The following is a 16,784-nucleotide window of genomic DNA, read 5'->3' on the forward strand; positions in this document are numbered from 1 at the left end:
GAGGAGGCGGCGCCTGGTTGTCAGGCAGGTTTGTAAGAGTTCGGGCCAATTGGAGGCGCAGACACCGCTCGACCCGGGCGCAGCGCGCAGGCGGTGGCGAAGAGACGCCGAGCGGGCCGAGTGTGGCCGAGCAAAGCCGGAGCCGGAGCGGGGCCGCAGGAGCCGGGCCGGGTCCGCACGGGCCGAGATGCCCTATAAACTGAAGAAGGAGAAGGTGAGCGTGGCCCTTTTCCCCGCGCCTCCGCCTTGGGGCCTGCGTGGAGCTCTGGGAGGGGCCCGAGCCAGGCCCGGGACAGCCCCAGACTGACCCTCCCGTCCGGCCCCCGCAGGACTCCCGGGGCCAGCCCTCCGTCCCGCTGCTGGTCGCACCCCCAGCCTGTGCCGCAGCTGGGAAGGCTCCCTCACCTTGCCCGGGATAGAGTCCCCCTACGTACACCTCCCTCCTGTCCTCCCTCCACCTATCCCCGGCCCAGAGTAACCTCCTCCCTCCAGATCTGCCCCACTCCCAGGTCACTCGCCTGCTTTTTCTCCCCCAACCACACCCCCATCCCCCACCCGTTTGCCCGTTCGGGACAGCCCCTCATGTGAGACAGCACCTCCCTCCAGAACTACACCCCCCTCCCCGCGCAGCCGCTTCCCTCCTCTTCTCACCCGCCGGGGCCTGGGCCGGCCTTCTCCACTGTCCCCTACAGCCTCTTCTCCCTCCCCGCCAAGCTCCCTGACCTAGAACAGCTCTGCTTTCTCTCTCCTCCACCAAATCTGGCCTAGGCCCCTCCCTCTAGTTCTTCCTTCGCACACAAACTTGTAAGCCAGGACTGAGCCCTTGCTTCTGTCGGTGGAACCTCAGAACGACAGTGCTAGCAGGGACCTCTGAGCGCATTCAGTGCAATCCCTAGTGATACAGATGAGGAGACTGAGGCCCCGACAGGGGAAGGGACTTGGCCAAGGTCACACAGCCTGATGGAGGCCCAGCTGCAATATCGGGTCTCCTGATTTAAAGGCCTCCTCTGTACCAAAGCCCCTCCTAACAGGCATCAACCTAAACCCATCACCTTTCCTACTCTGAGCAGGCTTCTGCCCTTATTCCTAATCCTAGGATAACCTTTGCATTTTTCCTTTTTTGCACCAGTGCTGGATTTTTGTCTTTCTTGGGCCACACTATCCCCAAATTGGCAATCTGCTCTCACAGTCAGATCAGTTTTCCTTCTTACCCCACAGGCCAGCCACCCCTGGAACCCTTGCCTTTGTCATGGTGTCCTGATAGCAAGCCATTTCTTGATGTTGTCTTCTTTCGCTTTCCTCTTCTACCTCCGTAGTGCCTTCTCCTGTTCTTCATCTTTGCCTTTCTCTACCCTCTTGCCTGCTGTTGCTGAGGTCTGACTCAGAGGTGTGGTTCTCTTGAGGTACAGACTCACAGACGATGCTAGGATACCAATTCCAGCCTCCCCCAGCTTCTCCTCTCCTAGGGCTGGCCCCCTGTGGTGGGAGCTGGCTCTGGCCTGGTGTTCTGCTCACCCACTTTATGACCCCAGACGTGTCTTGCTTTCATTTGTCCTCTGATTGGCTGGGTTGCTGGGCTGCCATCTCCGACCTTATCAATTCAACTCTTTATCCTGGGCTGTTGGAGATTTGCCAGGCAGCTCTGATTCTGGGTTGTCCCCATAACCTCTCAGGGCCTGAGGTTCTGGGTGTAGGGTTAGTGATGGTGTACTGGGCACTGAACCTCCTGGGGTGCCAAGCTGGGCAGGTTTGTGTGCCCCACCCAGGGCCTGTGTCCTTGGGGGGTGGGCATGCTAAGGTGGTTTGAGCAGCTTAGCTGTAGGTGATGCACACACAAGTTAGCCACACCAAGGGCTAAGGGGCTCCTTAAAGGAGTGTGGAGGGGCATGAAATTCAGGGGAAGCTGGTGAGGTCCCCACCCATCTTTAGTTGATAGTCTGATGGAACAGATGCTATCCCATCCACAGAAAGCCTTTCTCCACTAGATGATTGAGAAGATGAAGAAAAATTCTTAAATAGACTTGCTAGGACCACACGTATAAGTATTTGGTTGGAAAAGAATACTGGAAGGATCGGGGTACATGGGGCGTCTCTCATCCCCTTTAAGGTTTAGCTTTCTGCTTTTGATTTCCAGTTGCATTTGGCCTGCTTCAATTGTTGGCAAGTCCGGAGGGGGAGGGAGGTGACGATGTGACTGAGGTTTGCCTGGGTGGGGTGGGGGCAGACAGGAGGGATAGGTGGAGGATCTTTATTGCTCATCCATCACCTCTCCCCTTTCTCCGTCTCTGCTGATCCCAATCCTGGCCATCCTTCAGGGCCTCCTCCGTGAACCCTTTCCCAAACCCTCGGTGAGGAGTGAGGTCTCCCTCCTCCCCTGGATTTGCAGAACACTTGGTAGGTCACTTATGGCCCTTTTGTATTCCCTTGGACTGGAATTAATTGTGGACAAGTCTTTTCGTTCCCCTTGAGATAATAACTAAGCTCATTTTGGTTTAGCATCTCCCTTGCACACGTAGGTGCTCAATGGATGGGTGCTGAGTCAATCCCGTGGGGGGATTTGCATCCTTCCTCTTCTCTCATGTTCTGATCAGGGACTTATGTCTTTTAGGTTCCTGCTCCCTCCCACTTTCTTCTTGTTCATAATAATAGTAATAACATTGAATGACGTTAGGGTTTTCACGTGCCAGACACAGTGCTAAAGGGAATTAGGGGTGCCGACCCTGTGGCCAAGTGGTTGGGTTTGTGCGCTCTGCTTTGGTGGCCCGGGGTTTTGCCGGTTCAGATCCTGGGCGCGGACACGGCACCGCTCGTCAGGCCATGCTGAGGCGGTGTCTCACATGCCACAGCTGGAAGGACCCACAACTGAAAATACACAACTGTGTACCTGGGGGCTTTGGGGAGAAAAAGGAAAAATAAAATCTTTAAAGGGAATTAGGTACCATGATTGTCGTCACCTAATAGATGAGGAAACTGAGGCTCAGAGAAGTGAGGTGACTTGCCCAGGATTATACAGCTAGTAAGAGCTGGGCCCGAAACACAGGGCTGGCTCCAAACCACTGTGCCATGCGGGGCTGGGCTGAAGTGTACGCACTTCACCTGTTCTGCACGAGCCAGGGAGCAAGGGCGGTGGGCCTGGTTTCCCCACACCCACCCTCACCCTCACATACCCTCACATGCCCAGGCAGCTGGGCTCTCTCTTAGGCGCATTCCTGAAGAGATATGTCTGAGTGCTATAGGGTGGGTGGGAGGGCTACAAAAATGAATAAGGAGCTTATGATCAAGTAGAGAGATGAGACCTATGCGAAGACAGGTCAGCTTTGTCCCGGAGGCCTACATCTGGGGTGTGTGCAGACAGTCGCCTCCAGTGCTGTGTCGTGCCTGCACCCCCCTCATCCTTTTCCTCTCCACCCCACACTCTGAGCCACTCCCTGGCCCCTTGGCGAGGGGTCAGTGTGCCCAGCCTGGTCAGCAGGCAGTGGGAGAATGCTCAGCCCAAAGAAAGAGCTCCTTCCCACTGGTGCAACTGCCAGGAGCTGCTCCACACCTGGGCATGGCTTCCTTCCTCCCTGCCCCCACGAAGCCTTCCCTCTCTTCCAGCCCACACAGAGCTCTCTTCTCCCTGAAATCTTTTTGCCCCCATAATCATAATCACTTCATTTAACACTTCTCACTGAAGGGGCTCAGGTGCTGTTGAGTCGCAGAATCTCAGAGCTGGAAGTGATTTCCAGGGTCCTCCGATCCAGCCTTCATTTCAGGCTTGAATCCCTTCTGCAACTTGCCTTAGAGGAGGCATGAATGCTCCTCTGCTTGAATGCTCTCAGGGTTGGGGAGCTTGCAGCCTCACCTGGCAGCCACTTTCTGTGCAGCTGCTCCGGGAGAAAATTCTTCCTTGTTTAGAGCCTCAGCCTGTCTTCCTGCCTCTTCAGCCCATGGCTCTGGGGCCTCTGGATCCACATAGAGCAAGTTGCATCTTTAGTCCACATGGCAGCCCTTCATTTGTGTGTTAGGATCCCTCTTGCTCCCCCACTGCCATGACTCCTCCCTTCCATTGTTAACGATCCCAGTTCCTGCAGCTGTTGCTCTCAGGACATGCTTTTGAATCCACTCCCAAGATGGGTTGTATTTCTCCCCAGAAGAAAACCTAGGATTTGTCTTTGTCTCTCCCAAAGTCTGGTGCTCACGACTGAACCAGATCCTCCAGAATGGCCCTGTCAGTGCCGAGGACAGGGCACTTCCATGTCCCCCAGGGCCAAGCAGTCTGCACAGGTCTGTTCACTGGACGGAAGGTCATGCGAGCTGCCTGGCAGCCAACAGCACACGGATGATTTGTGTTGAACTTGCAGTCAGACCAAAATCCCAAGTCTTTTTCACATTTTCCCCATCCTGTCCCTGGACACTTGCTTTTTTCGGCCTGAAGCATAGGAAGAGATGCTGGCAGGCAGGACTCGGAGCCAGTGGCCAGGTTCCTGAGGGAGGCTTCGGACCAGTGCTCATTCCTTGTAGCACCTCAGGGCCTTACCCCCATTCTTGTCCCTGTGCTTGTCCACTGAGGCCTTCTTGGAGCAATTCCTATACCCGTTGTCATCCCTGGGCCCCACTGATTTTGCCAGTAGCACCCTCTAGTCTGAGAGCTATTTGTGACATCCAAAAAGTGCCTCTAGGTCTTTCCGGATGGCCTTGGGGGGAGAGTGGTGGCTCCCTCTGCTCCAGCAGGAGAGCCTCAGGCACCCTCTGCCCACTTTAGCCACAAGCCAATCTGAGCGGCTTGTTCCATGATGCTTTTCCCTAAGACTCCTCACCCTGGTGCTTACCTGACAGAGGCCCTCCCAGGCCCTAACTCATACACCAGTCTTATGAAGGGAAAGAGCAATATCATGTTTAATTATGGTGTGTTAGAGATGTCTTCCTAACCAGATTCTAAAGTCCTTGGAGGGACTGAATCTCCCTTTGTGTCCCCCAAACCCCCTCCCCTCAGGCAGGGCACAAGGTAGATGCTCAGTGGTTCTGATTGATTGATTGATTTAGTTGGACAGAGGATAATTACAGCAGAGACCTATGGGGTCCAGACGAGGCCTCTTCCCTTCCCCTGCCATCTGCTAACTCTCCCTCCATCTTCTCCCTTCAGGAGCCCCCCAAGCTTGCCAAAGGCACGGCCAAGCCCAGCAGCTCGGGCAAGGATGGTGGAGGCGAGAGCACCGAGGAGGTAATGAACGTGGGCACAGCCCTAGTTATGGTGCAGGCACGAGCTCCAGCTGCTTGATGACTAGTAGGGTGAGGGGCCCAGAAGTTATCCAGGTAGGAGGGAAGGTGGCGTCCACAGCCTGGGAGGGACCTGGACAGCCCATCCCGGCTGCCCTCAGGCAGGCTTTCCCTTCGGCTGGTACAGACCAAATAAGCTCTCCAGTTCTTTGACTCCTCAGCAATTCCTGTAGAAGTCGTTTCTCTGTCTACCAACTTTGAGTGTTAAGAATTCCTTTTTTCTTAGGGCAAACAGCTAGGGGTATTGGGTCCTCCGGAGAAGGGAAAAAGTACCTGGGTGATCAGTGTGGTGGCGAGTGGCTTCAGCATGGCTCTGGGTTGGGCAGGGGCTAGGGAGAGGCTGGTGTCTGTGAGTCGGGCAGGACTGGGTCCACTGCCCTTGGTCCCGATCAGACGGGAGCTGCTAAAGGACAGTTATTAGCAGAGGCCAGCACAGCTCAGCAATCTAGGGCTATAAAGCAATAAATGGCAAACAGAGAGAGCACTGGAGGGTGGAGGGACTTAAGGAAATCCAGAGTATGTCCATGAAGGTTTGGGAGCGTGCACAGTGGGATGCTCAGGATGGTGAATGATCCTGTGGACATGTTGAGCAAGTGCCTGTATTACCTGGGGGCTGATGAGCCTTGGTTTCTCTGCTTCCTCTCTCCTGTTCTAAACTGTTCAGAGGGAGGGAGGAGAACAGGAAACAGCTCTTGAATTATGGGCAGGTCATGTGGTTTTTTGGAGAGATGAGATTGATTAACAAGTGTTTAGGGTTAACTCTGGATGTAGATTTTTCTGGGTACTTCTGGTCCCTGTCACCTCTAAAGAGCTCCCAGCACTTTTCACACCTGTGACCATCCTTTTAGGCCGCACTTGAATCATTGGAAAAAGCAGGGTAGGTTTTCCCCATTTTACAGACCTGGTTGTTGAGGACTACAAAAGATAAATTCCTCCTCCCTCTGCACTTATGCGGTAATCTGAACATGTCTCCGTGATAGTCCTTATCCCTCATGTAACTATTTGTTCCCATGTGTGTTTCTCCCCAGCAGACTGTGAACTCTGAGGGGAGGAGCTGCACGGTGTTGCTTCCTCCTCGCCCCTGTGTGCTCATGCACTCGGTTCATATAGATCATCAGTAAATGCTTCTGGGGAACACTCCTCTGGGCTCAGTCTCCCCTTCAGGAATGATGACATCTGTGGGACCCACAGGGAAGGTGGCTGGGAACTGGCAACTGACATTTAAAGCAGCAAGAGAGACTTAGAAACAGGATTTAAAGGGACAGAAAGGAATAGTTAGGAGGCGGCTCCTGCCTTTTGCCTAACTAACCCCTACTTGTTCAGTTACTAGATAGGCTGGATGTCCTGTCCTGACAGCAGCCTTCCTTGACTGCCCATCCCCATCCCCAGGACGTGGTTGGGGCTCCTGCTATTTGCTCTTCCGGCATCCAGTACCAGTACCACTCCCCAGCATCACATACCCGCAGCTGTAATGAAACAATTCCATGTGAATTCATTGTTTTTCAGTGGTCTCCTGTGTTAGCACGTGAGGCTCTCGTGTAATGCCCAAGGGCCTGGCACACCGCAGGCACCAGCATTTGAATACATTAGTGAGTGAATGAGTGAGTGAGTTAAGGAGCAGACAAACCAACTGCAAATTAGAGCTGGAAGGAACCTTAGAGTCTAGCCCTCTCCTTTCAAAGATGTAAGACGAAGGCTCAAACAGACCAGCTGCTAGGATTTCTCCACTACCTTTCTGGACATATCTGTTAAAGACAGTGGGTTGATATCAAGCCCTCTGGGAAAGGAGAGTGTTGAGTTCACCTTGGGCTCTGTTTTATGAAACACTGCTCAGGCTCCCCGTATGAGGAAGCTGCAGGAATTCTGCTCCTTGATTTTCCAGAAACGCACCCATGTGGCCCCAGGCAGAGGGACAGTGGAAAAGTTGGGGGCCAGGCTGTGAGGCCCACGTCGCCAAAAGCTGTTTGGCACAGTCCTTCTCTTGCCCTTTTTCTAGTCCAGATTTTGGGGCTCTTACAGCCAAATTTAACATGTCATGCAATTGCCAGAACTTTTCCGATTGATCCTAATAAGTACAGCCAACATTTGTTTTATTGAGCAGTTACATGTGTGTTAGTTTCCTAGAGCAGCCATAACAAATTACTACAAAGTGAGTGACTTAAAAAAACAGAAGTTTATTCTTGCACGGTTCAGGAGGCCACAAGTCTGAAATCAAGCTCTCGGCAGGCATGGCCCTCTGAGGTTCTAGGGAAGAATCTGTCCCATGCCTCTCTCTAGCTTCTGGTGGCTTTCCACAGTCTTTGGCACTCCTTGGCTTGTAGATGCATCACTCCAATCTCTGCCTCCATCTTCATTGGACATTCTCCCCTGTGTGTCTCTATGTCTCTGTGTCCAAATTTCCCTCTCCCGTAGAAGGACACCAGTCAGATTGGATTTAGGGCCATCCTAATCCAGTATGATCTCATCTTAACTTGATTACATATGCAAAGACCCTCTTGCCAAATAAGGTCACATGCACAGATGTCGGGTTGACGTGAATTTCGGGGCGACACTATTCAACCCTGTACATTATGTGTCAGGCACTGTGCTAAGAACTTTGCATGCCTTTCATCTTTTAATCTTCTCATTTAATCCTTACAACACTCTCCTTAGGTCATTCTGTTACTATCATCATCCCCATTTTACAGATGAAACAGATTTAGCGATGTTAAATAGCTTTCACTCAGCGAGTAAACAGCAGAGCTAGAATTTAATCCAGGTCTGTGTGGCTCAGGAGCCAGTTCTGTGTTCTTCATGACGTGACAGTGTGCTGGCTCTAAGGTTTTCGGAAACTTAGAACGGAAAGGAGCCTTGAGAGATTACGTCAGACTCACTTGACCTGCCACTGTAGGCAAGGGGCTTTCTCGGTCTGTCTTGGGAGAAAAAAATTCAGTGCTATGGACTCTGTCCTGAGGTCTGGGAGTGGGGACAGAAGGAGGAAGAAATCCCAGTCCCCCCACTGCAGCCTGTCCTCCCTGTAGCCAGAGTTGTTACCCTGAAAAACATTTTTGGTCTTATCAGTCCTCTATTTAAAAACCTCTGTTGGCATTTCATTGCTTACAAGTTAAAAGCCGAATTCACACTCTCGGCCCCTCTCACCCCACTCTTCTAGCCCCTATCCTGGTTTCTTGCCCCCCAGGATTTCCCATCTTCTGATGTGACAAGCCTTTTTATGACTCAGGGCCCGTTCTGATTTGATTTCTTTGGCCCGGACTGCTTTATTTCTCTCCTTTCTTTCTTTTGCCAACTAAACTCACGTTCTTCCTTTAGGAGCCATATCAAAAGTTACCTCTTCAGGGACGTCCTCCCTAATTCTTCAGGCAGAGTGTGCAGCTCAGCCCTCTGTGTTCCCTTATCCTTTGTGGCCCATGGAGCTTTTGCATTTCCCTTGTACTAAGAGCTGCTTCCATGTCTGTCTCACCCACTGGACTGTGAGCTCTTTGACGGCAAGGGCCATGTCTTATTCACCTTTTAATCTCTTATGCTTAGCATGATGTTTATTGAATAAATGAAGGAAGGAATTAAGCACAGCTAGATAGAGCTCTAGATGACACTATAGCAGGGGATGCTTCTGTGATTTTCAGGGTTTTAAACTAAAATGATCTTTATTTGGCTAGTTATTTCATTATGCAAAAGCTATAACATTAATCTTTGCATTTTTCACTGTTAATTTTATTTTTCATCTTTCTCCTACAATACTTTCCATAGTGCTTAAATTATATTTCTATCTCCTACTTTTTGTGTTTAAATATATGGTTTAATTATTAATGCATCAAGTTGGACCAGGACTGGTTCAGAATGGGCAAGTGTAGTTGCAGTCTCCTGAGTGTGAGCATAGTGTGTAAATTCAAAGTGCCCTTTGATTGCTGGAGGCCTGAATCTGGGAAGGCTTCTTGGAGTTCAGATCCTCTTGAGAGTGTGGAAGTGGGAGAAGGTACTTCAGGCAGAGGAGATGGCCACTACAGAGCCTCAGAAGTGGGACCAGGCAGGACATAATAGGAGGCGGCGGGCAGGTTGGCCAGGTTGCCTTTGGTCAATGTGCATCCCTGCCCTGATGGCTGTAGAAGGTTCTCCAGGGGATCAGCTGCCTCCCACCTCCAGCCCAAGTCAGGAGAGAAGTTAGAAGCTAGAGCTTTTAGGAGAAAGGGTTGAACATGAAGTGGGGTGCTGGCATCTCCTCATACTTCCCTTCTGACAAGCATGTTTCCTGGTGAAAGGTGAACAGACCAGAGGATGCCTTATCGAGTTCTGGCAGCCAAGGCCTTTGCTGGCTGGACCAGCTGTCTCTCAGATGCTTCTTGTGTATGGGGCCTGGGAGCCAATGGTCCTCATAAAACCAGGGTGGCCCAGTGGGCTGGGGGTGGGGCAGGCTCAGCTGCTCTCCGGCTGCCCCAGTCTTCAATAATGCAAGCCTAGTGGGGAAGGGGCCTTAGGCATCAGCTCGTTGGGTGTTTTTTTAAACTTTTATTTTTAGGCATGCAACCCTCTGTTCTCTTGAAACCTTACCTGGAGAGTGGTTGGGAAACCACTGATCTAGCCCAGCCCCCTCCTCATTAGCAGAGAAAATTGAGGCCTTGCTTTTCCCTTTCTGGGAAGAATGCCTCCTTTCTCTGAGGTCCCCTCGGTATGAGGTTCACGGAGGTGCAAGGTGTCTGCATCTTATCTGGGAGGATGGAGAGACGTGTTCTTCCTGAGTCTTGTTCCTCAGCTGCCACTGAGCCCCTCACCCTAGTATCGCTGCTGTTTCTCCCTCCCACTCTGCTCCTGCCACTGTACAGGGCTCTGTTCTGAGAGCTCCCGAGTCAGGACAGGAAGGGCCTGTGTGGAGGGGCCTGGGCTTGGCCCCCAGTCAATCAAGCAACCAAACATTCATTGAATGCCTGTCAGGTGCTAGTGCTGAAGGGACCCAGAGGGGTACAAACCGGGGTTCTGGCTTTCAGGGACTTGCTATCTAGTTGGGGGATGACACATGAACAGACTGAGCAAGAGGTGTCACTGGGGATGATCACAGAGCCAATGGAACAGATACGTAGTGTCAGGATGGTGGGAGCGGAGTGGACACTCAAGGCCAGGAGTTATCTGAGAAGGCTTTTTGGAAGAAGCTGAGACTTAAGCTGGGTCTTGAAAGATGCAATGCTTTCTTGGGTTCCCCCATTTTAAAGCAAGGAGGATAATGGACTCTAAGGAACAATAGAGGTGTGCTAATATCAGGAATTTCTATGCTGCATTCCTAAAATCCAGGGATGGGAAATAGTAATAATAATAATAGAAGATATTGCTTATAAAACTCTTTTGTCTGCCAAATATTGTTCATTTAAATCCTTATTACAACCCTAGGAGGTACTATTGTCACCCCCATTTTACAGATGAGGAAACTGAGGCACAGAGAGGCCATGTGACTTGCTGGAGGTTACTCAGATAATACATGGCAGAGGGGCCAGCCCCATGGCCAAGTGGTTAAGTTCGCGTGTTCTGCTTCGGCGACCCAGGGTTTTGCTGGCTCGGATCCTGGGCACAGACGTGGCACCACTCGTCAGGCCACGCTGAGGTGGCATCCCACATTCCACAACTAAAAGGACCCACAACTAAGATATACAACTATGTACTGGGGGGATTTGGGGAGAAAAAGCAGGGGGGGAAAAAAAAGATTGGCAACAGTTGTTAGTTTAGGTGCCAATCTTTAAATAAACAAATAAATAAATGGCAGAGCCAGGAGTCAAATCCAGGCAGTCAGACTTGAGTCTGCTCTTGACCATTAAGGGTTTGGTTGTTCCTACAACAGCGAAATGGAGGCCCAAAGCAGGGAGAGTCTGATGCACACCAGGCACTGGTGCGTCAAACTTCTGCCTCTCTCCATCTCTGCCCAGTCCTCCACTGACGTGGGATCCACCTGGAGACCCCAGACTCCAGGGTGCCTTGCTCTGTCTAACCAAAATCACACTGGCTGAGTGCTGGTCACGGTGGGAGAGGTGTGTGAGGGCTGTTCGTGCTCCACTTCCTTGTGTTCCTCTCGTCAAACTGATGTCTGGGGCTGTCATTCCAGGTGGAGGAGAGGGCCATGTGGCCAGAGGGGTAATGAGCTACACTGGGCCCAGTGCTCCTCTCCTGTTCTTTGATCCCCACATAGGTCACAAGCTTGACATACTTGTTTCTATAAAAAATTCAGAGCATATAAAGCACAGCATATCTGTATTCCTTGCCCCAATCCCAGAGGATTTCAAATTCTCCCACTTTTTTTTTTCCTTCTTCTCCCCAAAGCCCCCAAGTACATAGTTGTATATCCTACTTGTAGGTCCTCCTAGTTGAGTATGTGGGACGCCACATGGCTCAGCATGGCCTGATGAACAGTGCTAGGTCCACGCCCAGGATCCAAACCCGCAAAACCCTGCACCACCGAAACAGAGCGCACGAACTTAACCACCCGGCCACGGGCCAGCCCCTCTCCCATTCTTATTGTGTGAAGTAGTTTGTGGAGGGAGCTGGAGAGGTGGGGATGGCAGGTATGAGGACGGGGGGGACAGCTTTTCCTGTGGTGTGGGTACCTGGCTGGATGTGGCCTCACTCCTTTGGCCCTGCTGCAGTCTCTGGTGGGGGCAAGGGCTGTCCTGTGGCTCAGCCTCTCTCCTCTCCCTACAGGGGTTACCTGGACAGTCGCTGTGGGTTGACAGCCCTGCAAACACCAACATGTAGACTTCTGAAAATGGGCCTCGTGGTCCTCTGACACCCATTTCTGGGAGGAAGTAAAGAGAGAGCTTTTAGAAATTAGTTGTATTTCTCCCATTATAAAAGCAGTGTCAGCTTGTAGAAAATTTAGAAAAGGAGAAAAACATCCTGTATCCCTCTGGTACCGTGGGAGACCATCATGAACACAGTGGTGGGCTTGCTCTTGTTCTGTCCCTTTCCTCACCGGGTTTGGGGTTCTGTGCATGCGCTGTAACATGGGTGAGCTGATTTTGCATATACAGTTTTGTATTGTCCTTATTAACTTAGCATAGGAAGCAATTTTCTGCCATTATATAGTTTTAGGCTTTTTGTTTTATTTTATGTTTTTATCAACATGGTAACACGTCCATCATTCGGAAGGTCAGATCATAAGGGCAGCCCCACCCAGGCCCCTGTTCTCCTGTGCTCTGTGGCAGCCACTTTCAACTCCTAACTCTTTCCTTGCAGACTGACTTCTATACTTCCAAATAAGATTCTTTCACTGCTTTTTTCCCCCTTTTTGAACATTAAATATTATCTGTTGACTTCCTACCGTGGAAAATTAAGGCCTCGGTGTCTTATACCTCCATGCAGACATTTCCCCTCCTCCCAAAGTACTTGTCGCCAATTTGGGGGAAATTACTATGACTGTGTAAATATTTTTCACAGCTGAGCCATGTATGATTACATTTATACAGTTTTCATAAACATAATTTTAACTCCATGATTTCCCATTTATTTATTTGCTGTTATAAATAAGGCTGTGAAAAGTGCACACAAAGCCTTTTTTTATATTTAGGATTTTTCTTAAGCTATATTTCTGGTAGTTAAACTACTGAGACATGAGAATGAATTTCTTTAACTTGTAACTGAAGAATGTCATACATTCAGTAAAGTGGTAAAGTACAGTAAGCTTAGGTATCCTGCTCAATGAATTGTCATGTATGTTTATGCTATGAACCACCTCCCAGATCCAGTCAAGATACAGAATGTTTCCTGGGGCTGGCCCAGTGGTGTAGTGGTTAAGTTTGCACATTCCACTTCTTGGCGGCCCGGGGTTCACCAGTTTGGATCCCGAGTGCGGACATGGCACCACTTGGCAAAAAGCCATGCTGTGGTAAGCGTCCCATGTATAAAGTACAGGAAGATGGGCATAGATGTTGGCTCAGGGCCAGTCTTCCTCAGCAAAAAAAAGAGGAGGATTGGCAGTAGTTAGCTCAGGGCTATTCTTCCTCAAAAAAAAACAAAAGATATAGAATATTTCTATTACTCAGAAGGTTCCTCCTCCCACTTCTCAGTCAGTACCTGCATCTCCCTACCACCACCACTGCCACCTCGGCCCTCGCCAGATGGCCACTTTTTTGACATCTGTTACCATCAATCCATCAATGAGTGTTGCCTGTTCATGAACTGGAATGCACATTTTGAAGGCTCCTGATGCACGGGAAGTGGGCATCACTTTGGGAGACGTGACTTCTTGACCACTCCCTTCCAGGAGAACCCTTAGTTATGTCTGACCGTGGCCCTGGCTCCTTCAGGGCAGGAGACAGCTGCTCGCCGCCCAGACCTGTACAGGCATAAACTGACTGGGGGATGGACGGTGGCCCAGGCCCTGGATGGGAGGCATGTCTTGGGGAGTGGACTTCAATAAATCACTTGTTTGACCAGGCCCAGCCCCAGCCGCAGCCACAGCCCCAACCCCAGCCCCAGTCTCAGCCACCGTCATCCAACAAGCGTCCCAGCAACAGCACGCCACCCCCCACACAGCTCAGCAAAATCAAGTACTCCGGGGGGCCCCAGATTGTCAAGAAGGAGCGTCGGCAAAGCTCCTCTCGCTTCAACCTCAGCAAGAACCGGGAGTTGCAGAAGCTTCCTGCCCTGAAAGGTACTTGGAAAACTTTGAGGGGGCTGGTGCACCAGGCCTAGGGGGCAGTGGGTGTTGGCGGAATGGAGGTTTGGGGTATTTTGGGAGGATGGGAGTTCTGCTGGGGCTGGGGGTGCCAGGGGAGCAGGATGGCAGCAGGATGGGGCAGGGGAAGCCCTGTAAGGGGAGTAGGACACAGCAGTGAAGGACTAGGGAGGAGAAGCTGACTGTTGGGTGCTCCCCAGATTCGCCAACCCAGGAGCGGGAGGAGCTGTTTATCCAGAAGCTGCGCCAGTGCTGTGTGCTCTTTGACTTCGTGTCAGACCCACTCAGTGACCTCAAATTCAAGGAGGTGAAGCGGGCAGGACTCAACGAAATGGTGGAGTACATCACCCATAGCCGCGATGTTGTCACCGAGGCCATTTACCCTGAGGCTGTCACCATGGTGGGCACAGGGAGAGGGGAGAGGAGGCAGGGCCGGGGGCCAGAGAAGCCTTTACGGAGCTCTCACCTGGGCCTTACCCCTCAGTTTTCAGTGAACCTCTTCCGGACGCTGCCACCTTCATCAAATCCCACTGGGGCTGAGTTTGACCCAGAGGAAGATGAGCCCACCCTGGAAGCTGCCTGGCCACACCTCCAGGTACCAGGGTGAGGGGGCAGGTTGGTCTGGCTGCAGGGAGTGGGGCACTCTGAGAGCTGCAGCAAGGGGGTCTCTCCCAGTCCTTGGGGAATACCCCCTCAGCGATGCTCCTTCCCCCCACAGCTCGTGTACGAGTTTTTCTTACGTTTCCTTGAGTCTCCTGATTTCCAGCCAAACATAGCCAAGAAGTACATTGACCAGAAGTTTGTCCTTGCTGTGAGTCCCTGAAGTTCTGTCCTTTCCCTCCTTCCAGTCCGTGAACTCTGGCCCCACGGCCCCTCAGTCTGGTCTCAACTGCTCTTTTTCCTTCTGCTGAATATATTGGGTTTCAGCTGTATCTGGTACAAGGGGCATATGGGGGCTTAGACAAACCTGCTCTGCCCTTAAGAAGCTTCCAGCATAATGGAAGGAAACAAAAGAGCAACATGGTTACCTCTTCCCCATGAATGGGGTCTGCAAACATGCTTCCCAGACCTCACCTTGGGTAGCGCAGTGTAATGGAATCACTCTGCTTTCCAGAGACTTGTCTCCACTCCCCATCTCCAGAAACCCTCTGGGCTTCCCCTGCCCAGGCCCCTGTCACCCCAGCCCTGGTGTTCCTGGGCTCCTGCCTCACTAGCCGCCTTTCCTCCCACCTGCTCCCAGCTCCTGGACCTGTTTGACAGTGAGGATCCTCGAGAGCGGGACTTCCTCAAGACCATCTTGCATCGCATCTATGGCAAGTTTTTGGGGCTCCGAGCTTATATCCGTAGGCAGATCAACCACATCTTCTACAGGTGAGGCAGGAGCCCAGGCTCAGGAGCAAAGCAAGCCTCCGCTAAGGTGGGGTGGGAGAAGGGAGGTAGGTGGGACTCTGCAGGAATGCTGGAGGGGCATCAGGGTTGTCAAGAGAGCCTTTTTTCTTCCCTCAGGTTCATCTATGAGACGGAGCATCACAATGGGATTGCGGAGCTCCTGGAGATCCTGGGCAGGTGAGGCGGGGTGGGGTGGAGGTGCAGACGGCTGAAAAATGAAAAGCTTGGGAGGATTGGTGCATTGCGCTTGGACCTGGCCCTTTGGTCCTAACAAACCGCCTTTAACTCTTAGCATCATCAATGGCTTTGCCTTGCCCCTTAAGGAAGAGCATAAGATGTTCCTCATCCGTGTCCTGCTTCCCCTTCACAAGGTCAAGTCCCTGAGTGTCTACCACCCTCAGGTGAGCTGCCTTCCTCCTGAGCATCTCTGACTCTGGCAGCAGAGAAGAGAGGGGAAGGGCAGGTATTCCAGCTGGGATGCGGGTGGGATAATTCCTCTCTGGACCTCCTCTTCCATTCTGGAGTCTTGTTTCTGTCATTGAGCTCTCTGAGACCTGGGCCTTGTACCTCACCTCCTTTCTGCCTCGCCCTTTTGCAGCTGGCATACTGCGTGGTACAATTCCTGGAGAAGGAGAGCAGTCTCACTGAGCCGGTAATTCCCCTTCTGGGCCCCAGGGTCCCACCTCTTCCTGGCAGCGGCACTGGCGAGTCTGTGCCTATCAAGCAGTGCCATAAGCAGGTGTTCAGGAGGGCTGTGGCCCAGCAGGTGACACGGTTCCCTCTCTGAAGAAGTAAAACCTATACACACCAAGGAAACAGATACAGGCCAGAGAAACATGAGCAGTTAGCTGAGGCCACCCAATCTGTGCTCACTGGGGTGGGGAAGAGAGGGCAGGAAGGCTTCCTGGAGAAGCAGGCAGTCGTTGAGTGAGCATTGTATCCCCATATCCCCACTTCTCACAGGTGATTGTAGGACTTCTCAAGTTCTGGCCGAAGACCCACAGCCCCAAGGAGGTGATGTTCCTGAATGAATTAGAGGAGATTCTGGATGTCATTGAACCTTCAGAGTTCAGCAAAGTGATGGAACCACTTTTCCGCCAGCTTGCCAAGTGTGTCTCCAGCCCCCATTTCCAGGTGAGACCTCCACTCAGCATTTCCCAGCCCCTGCCTCCCAGAAATTGAGGGTCTTCAGCAAAGCGAGCCCTATCTCCACTGAATTCCACCTGTTCCCACCAGGTGGCAGAGCGTGCTCTCTATTACTGGAACAATGAGTATATCATGAGCTTGATAAGTGACAATGCTGCCCGAGTCCTCCCCATCATGTTCCCTGCACTCTACAGGAACTCCAAGAGCCACTGGAACAAGTAGGAGGCTTGGCGGGGAGCTGGGCAGTCGGGCTCTGGGTTTGGAGCCTGTGAGGGTGTGGAAGAACTAAAGAGCTAGTGGTCTCATCTGGTCACTCAGCAAGTGGGGCTGGTGCCCACTG

General features: G+C 51.8%; 1 protein-coding gene across 1 annotated transcript in view; it reads left to right on the plus strand.

Moving 5' to 3' along the window:
- Positions 1 to 16,784, plus strand: part of PPP2R5D (protein phosphatase 2 regulatory subunit B'delta) — a 19,165-nt gene continuing 2,381 nt past the window's right edge. The window contains exons 1-12 of the mRNA XM_008515805.2: positions 1 to 214; positions 5,126 to 5,203; positions 13,669 to 13,885; positions 14,110 to 14,309; positions 14,394 to 14,504; positions 14,628 to 14,720; positions 15,150 to 15,280; positions 15,416 to 15,475; positions 15,591 to 15,699; positions 15,897 to 15,950; positions 16,262 to 16,432; positions 16,535 to 16,662. Of these exons, the coding sequence (XP_008514027.2) occupies positions 188 to 214; positions 5,126 to 5,203; positions 13,669 to 13,885; positions 14,110 to 14,309; positions 14,394 to 14,504; positions 14,628 to 14,720; positions 15,150 to 15,280; positions 15,416 to 15,475; positions 15,591 to 15,699; positions 15,897 to 15,950; positions 16,262 to 16,432; positions 16,535 to 16,662 (1,379 nt within the window). The 5' untranslated portion in view covers positions 1 to 187. The remainder of the gene's footprint in view (positions 215 to 5,125; positions 5,204 to 13,668; positions 13,886 to 14,109; positions 14,310 to 14,393; positions 14,505 to 14,627; positions 14,721 to 15,149; positions 15,281 to 15,415; positions 15,476 to 15,590; positions 15,700 to 15,896; positions 15,951 to 16,261; positions 16,433 to 16,534; positions 16,663 to 16,784) is intronic.

Source organism: Equus przewalskii, chromosome 19 (assembly GCF_037783145.1).
Source record: "Equus przewalskii isolate Varuska chromosome 19, EquPr2, whole genome shotgun sequence".
NCBI lineage: Eukaryota > Metazoa > Chordata > Mammalia > Perissodactyla > Equidae > Equus > Equus przewalskii.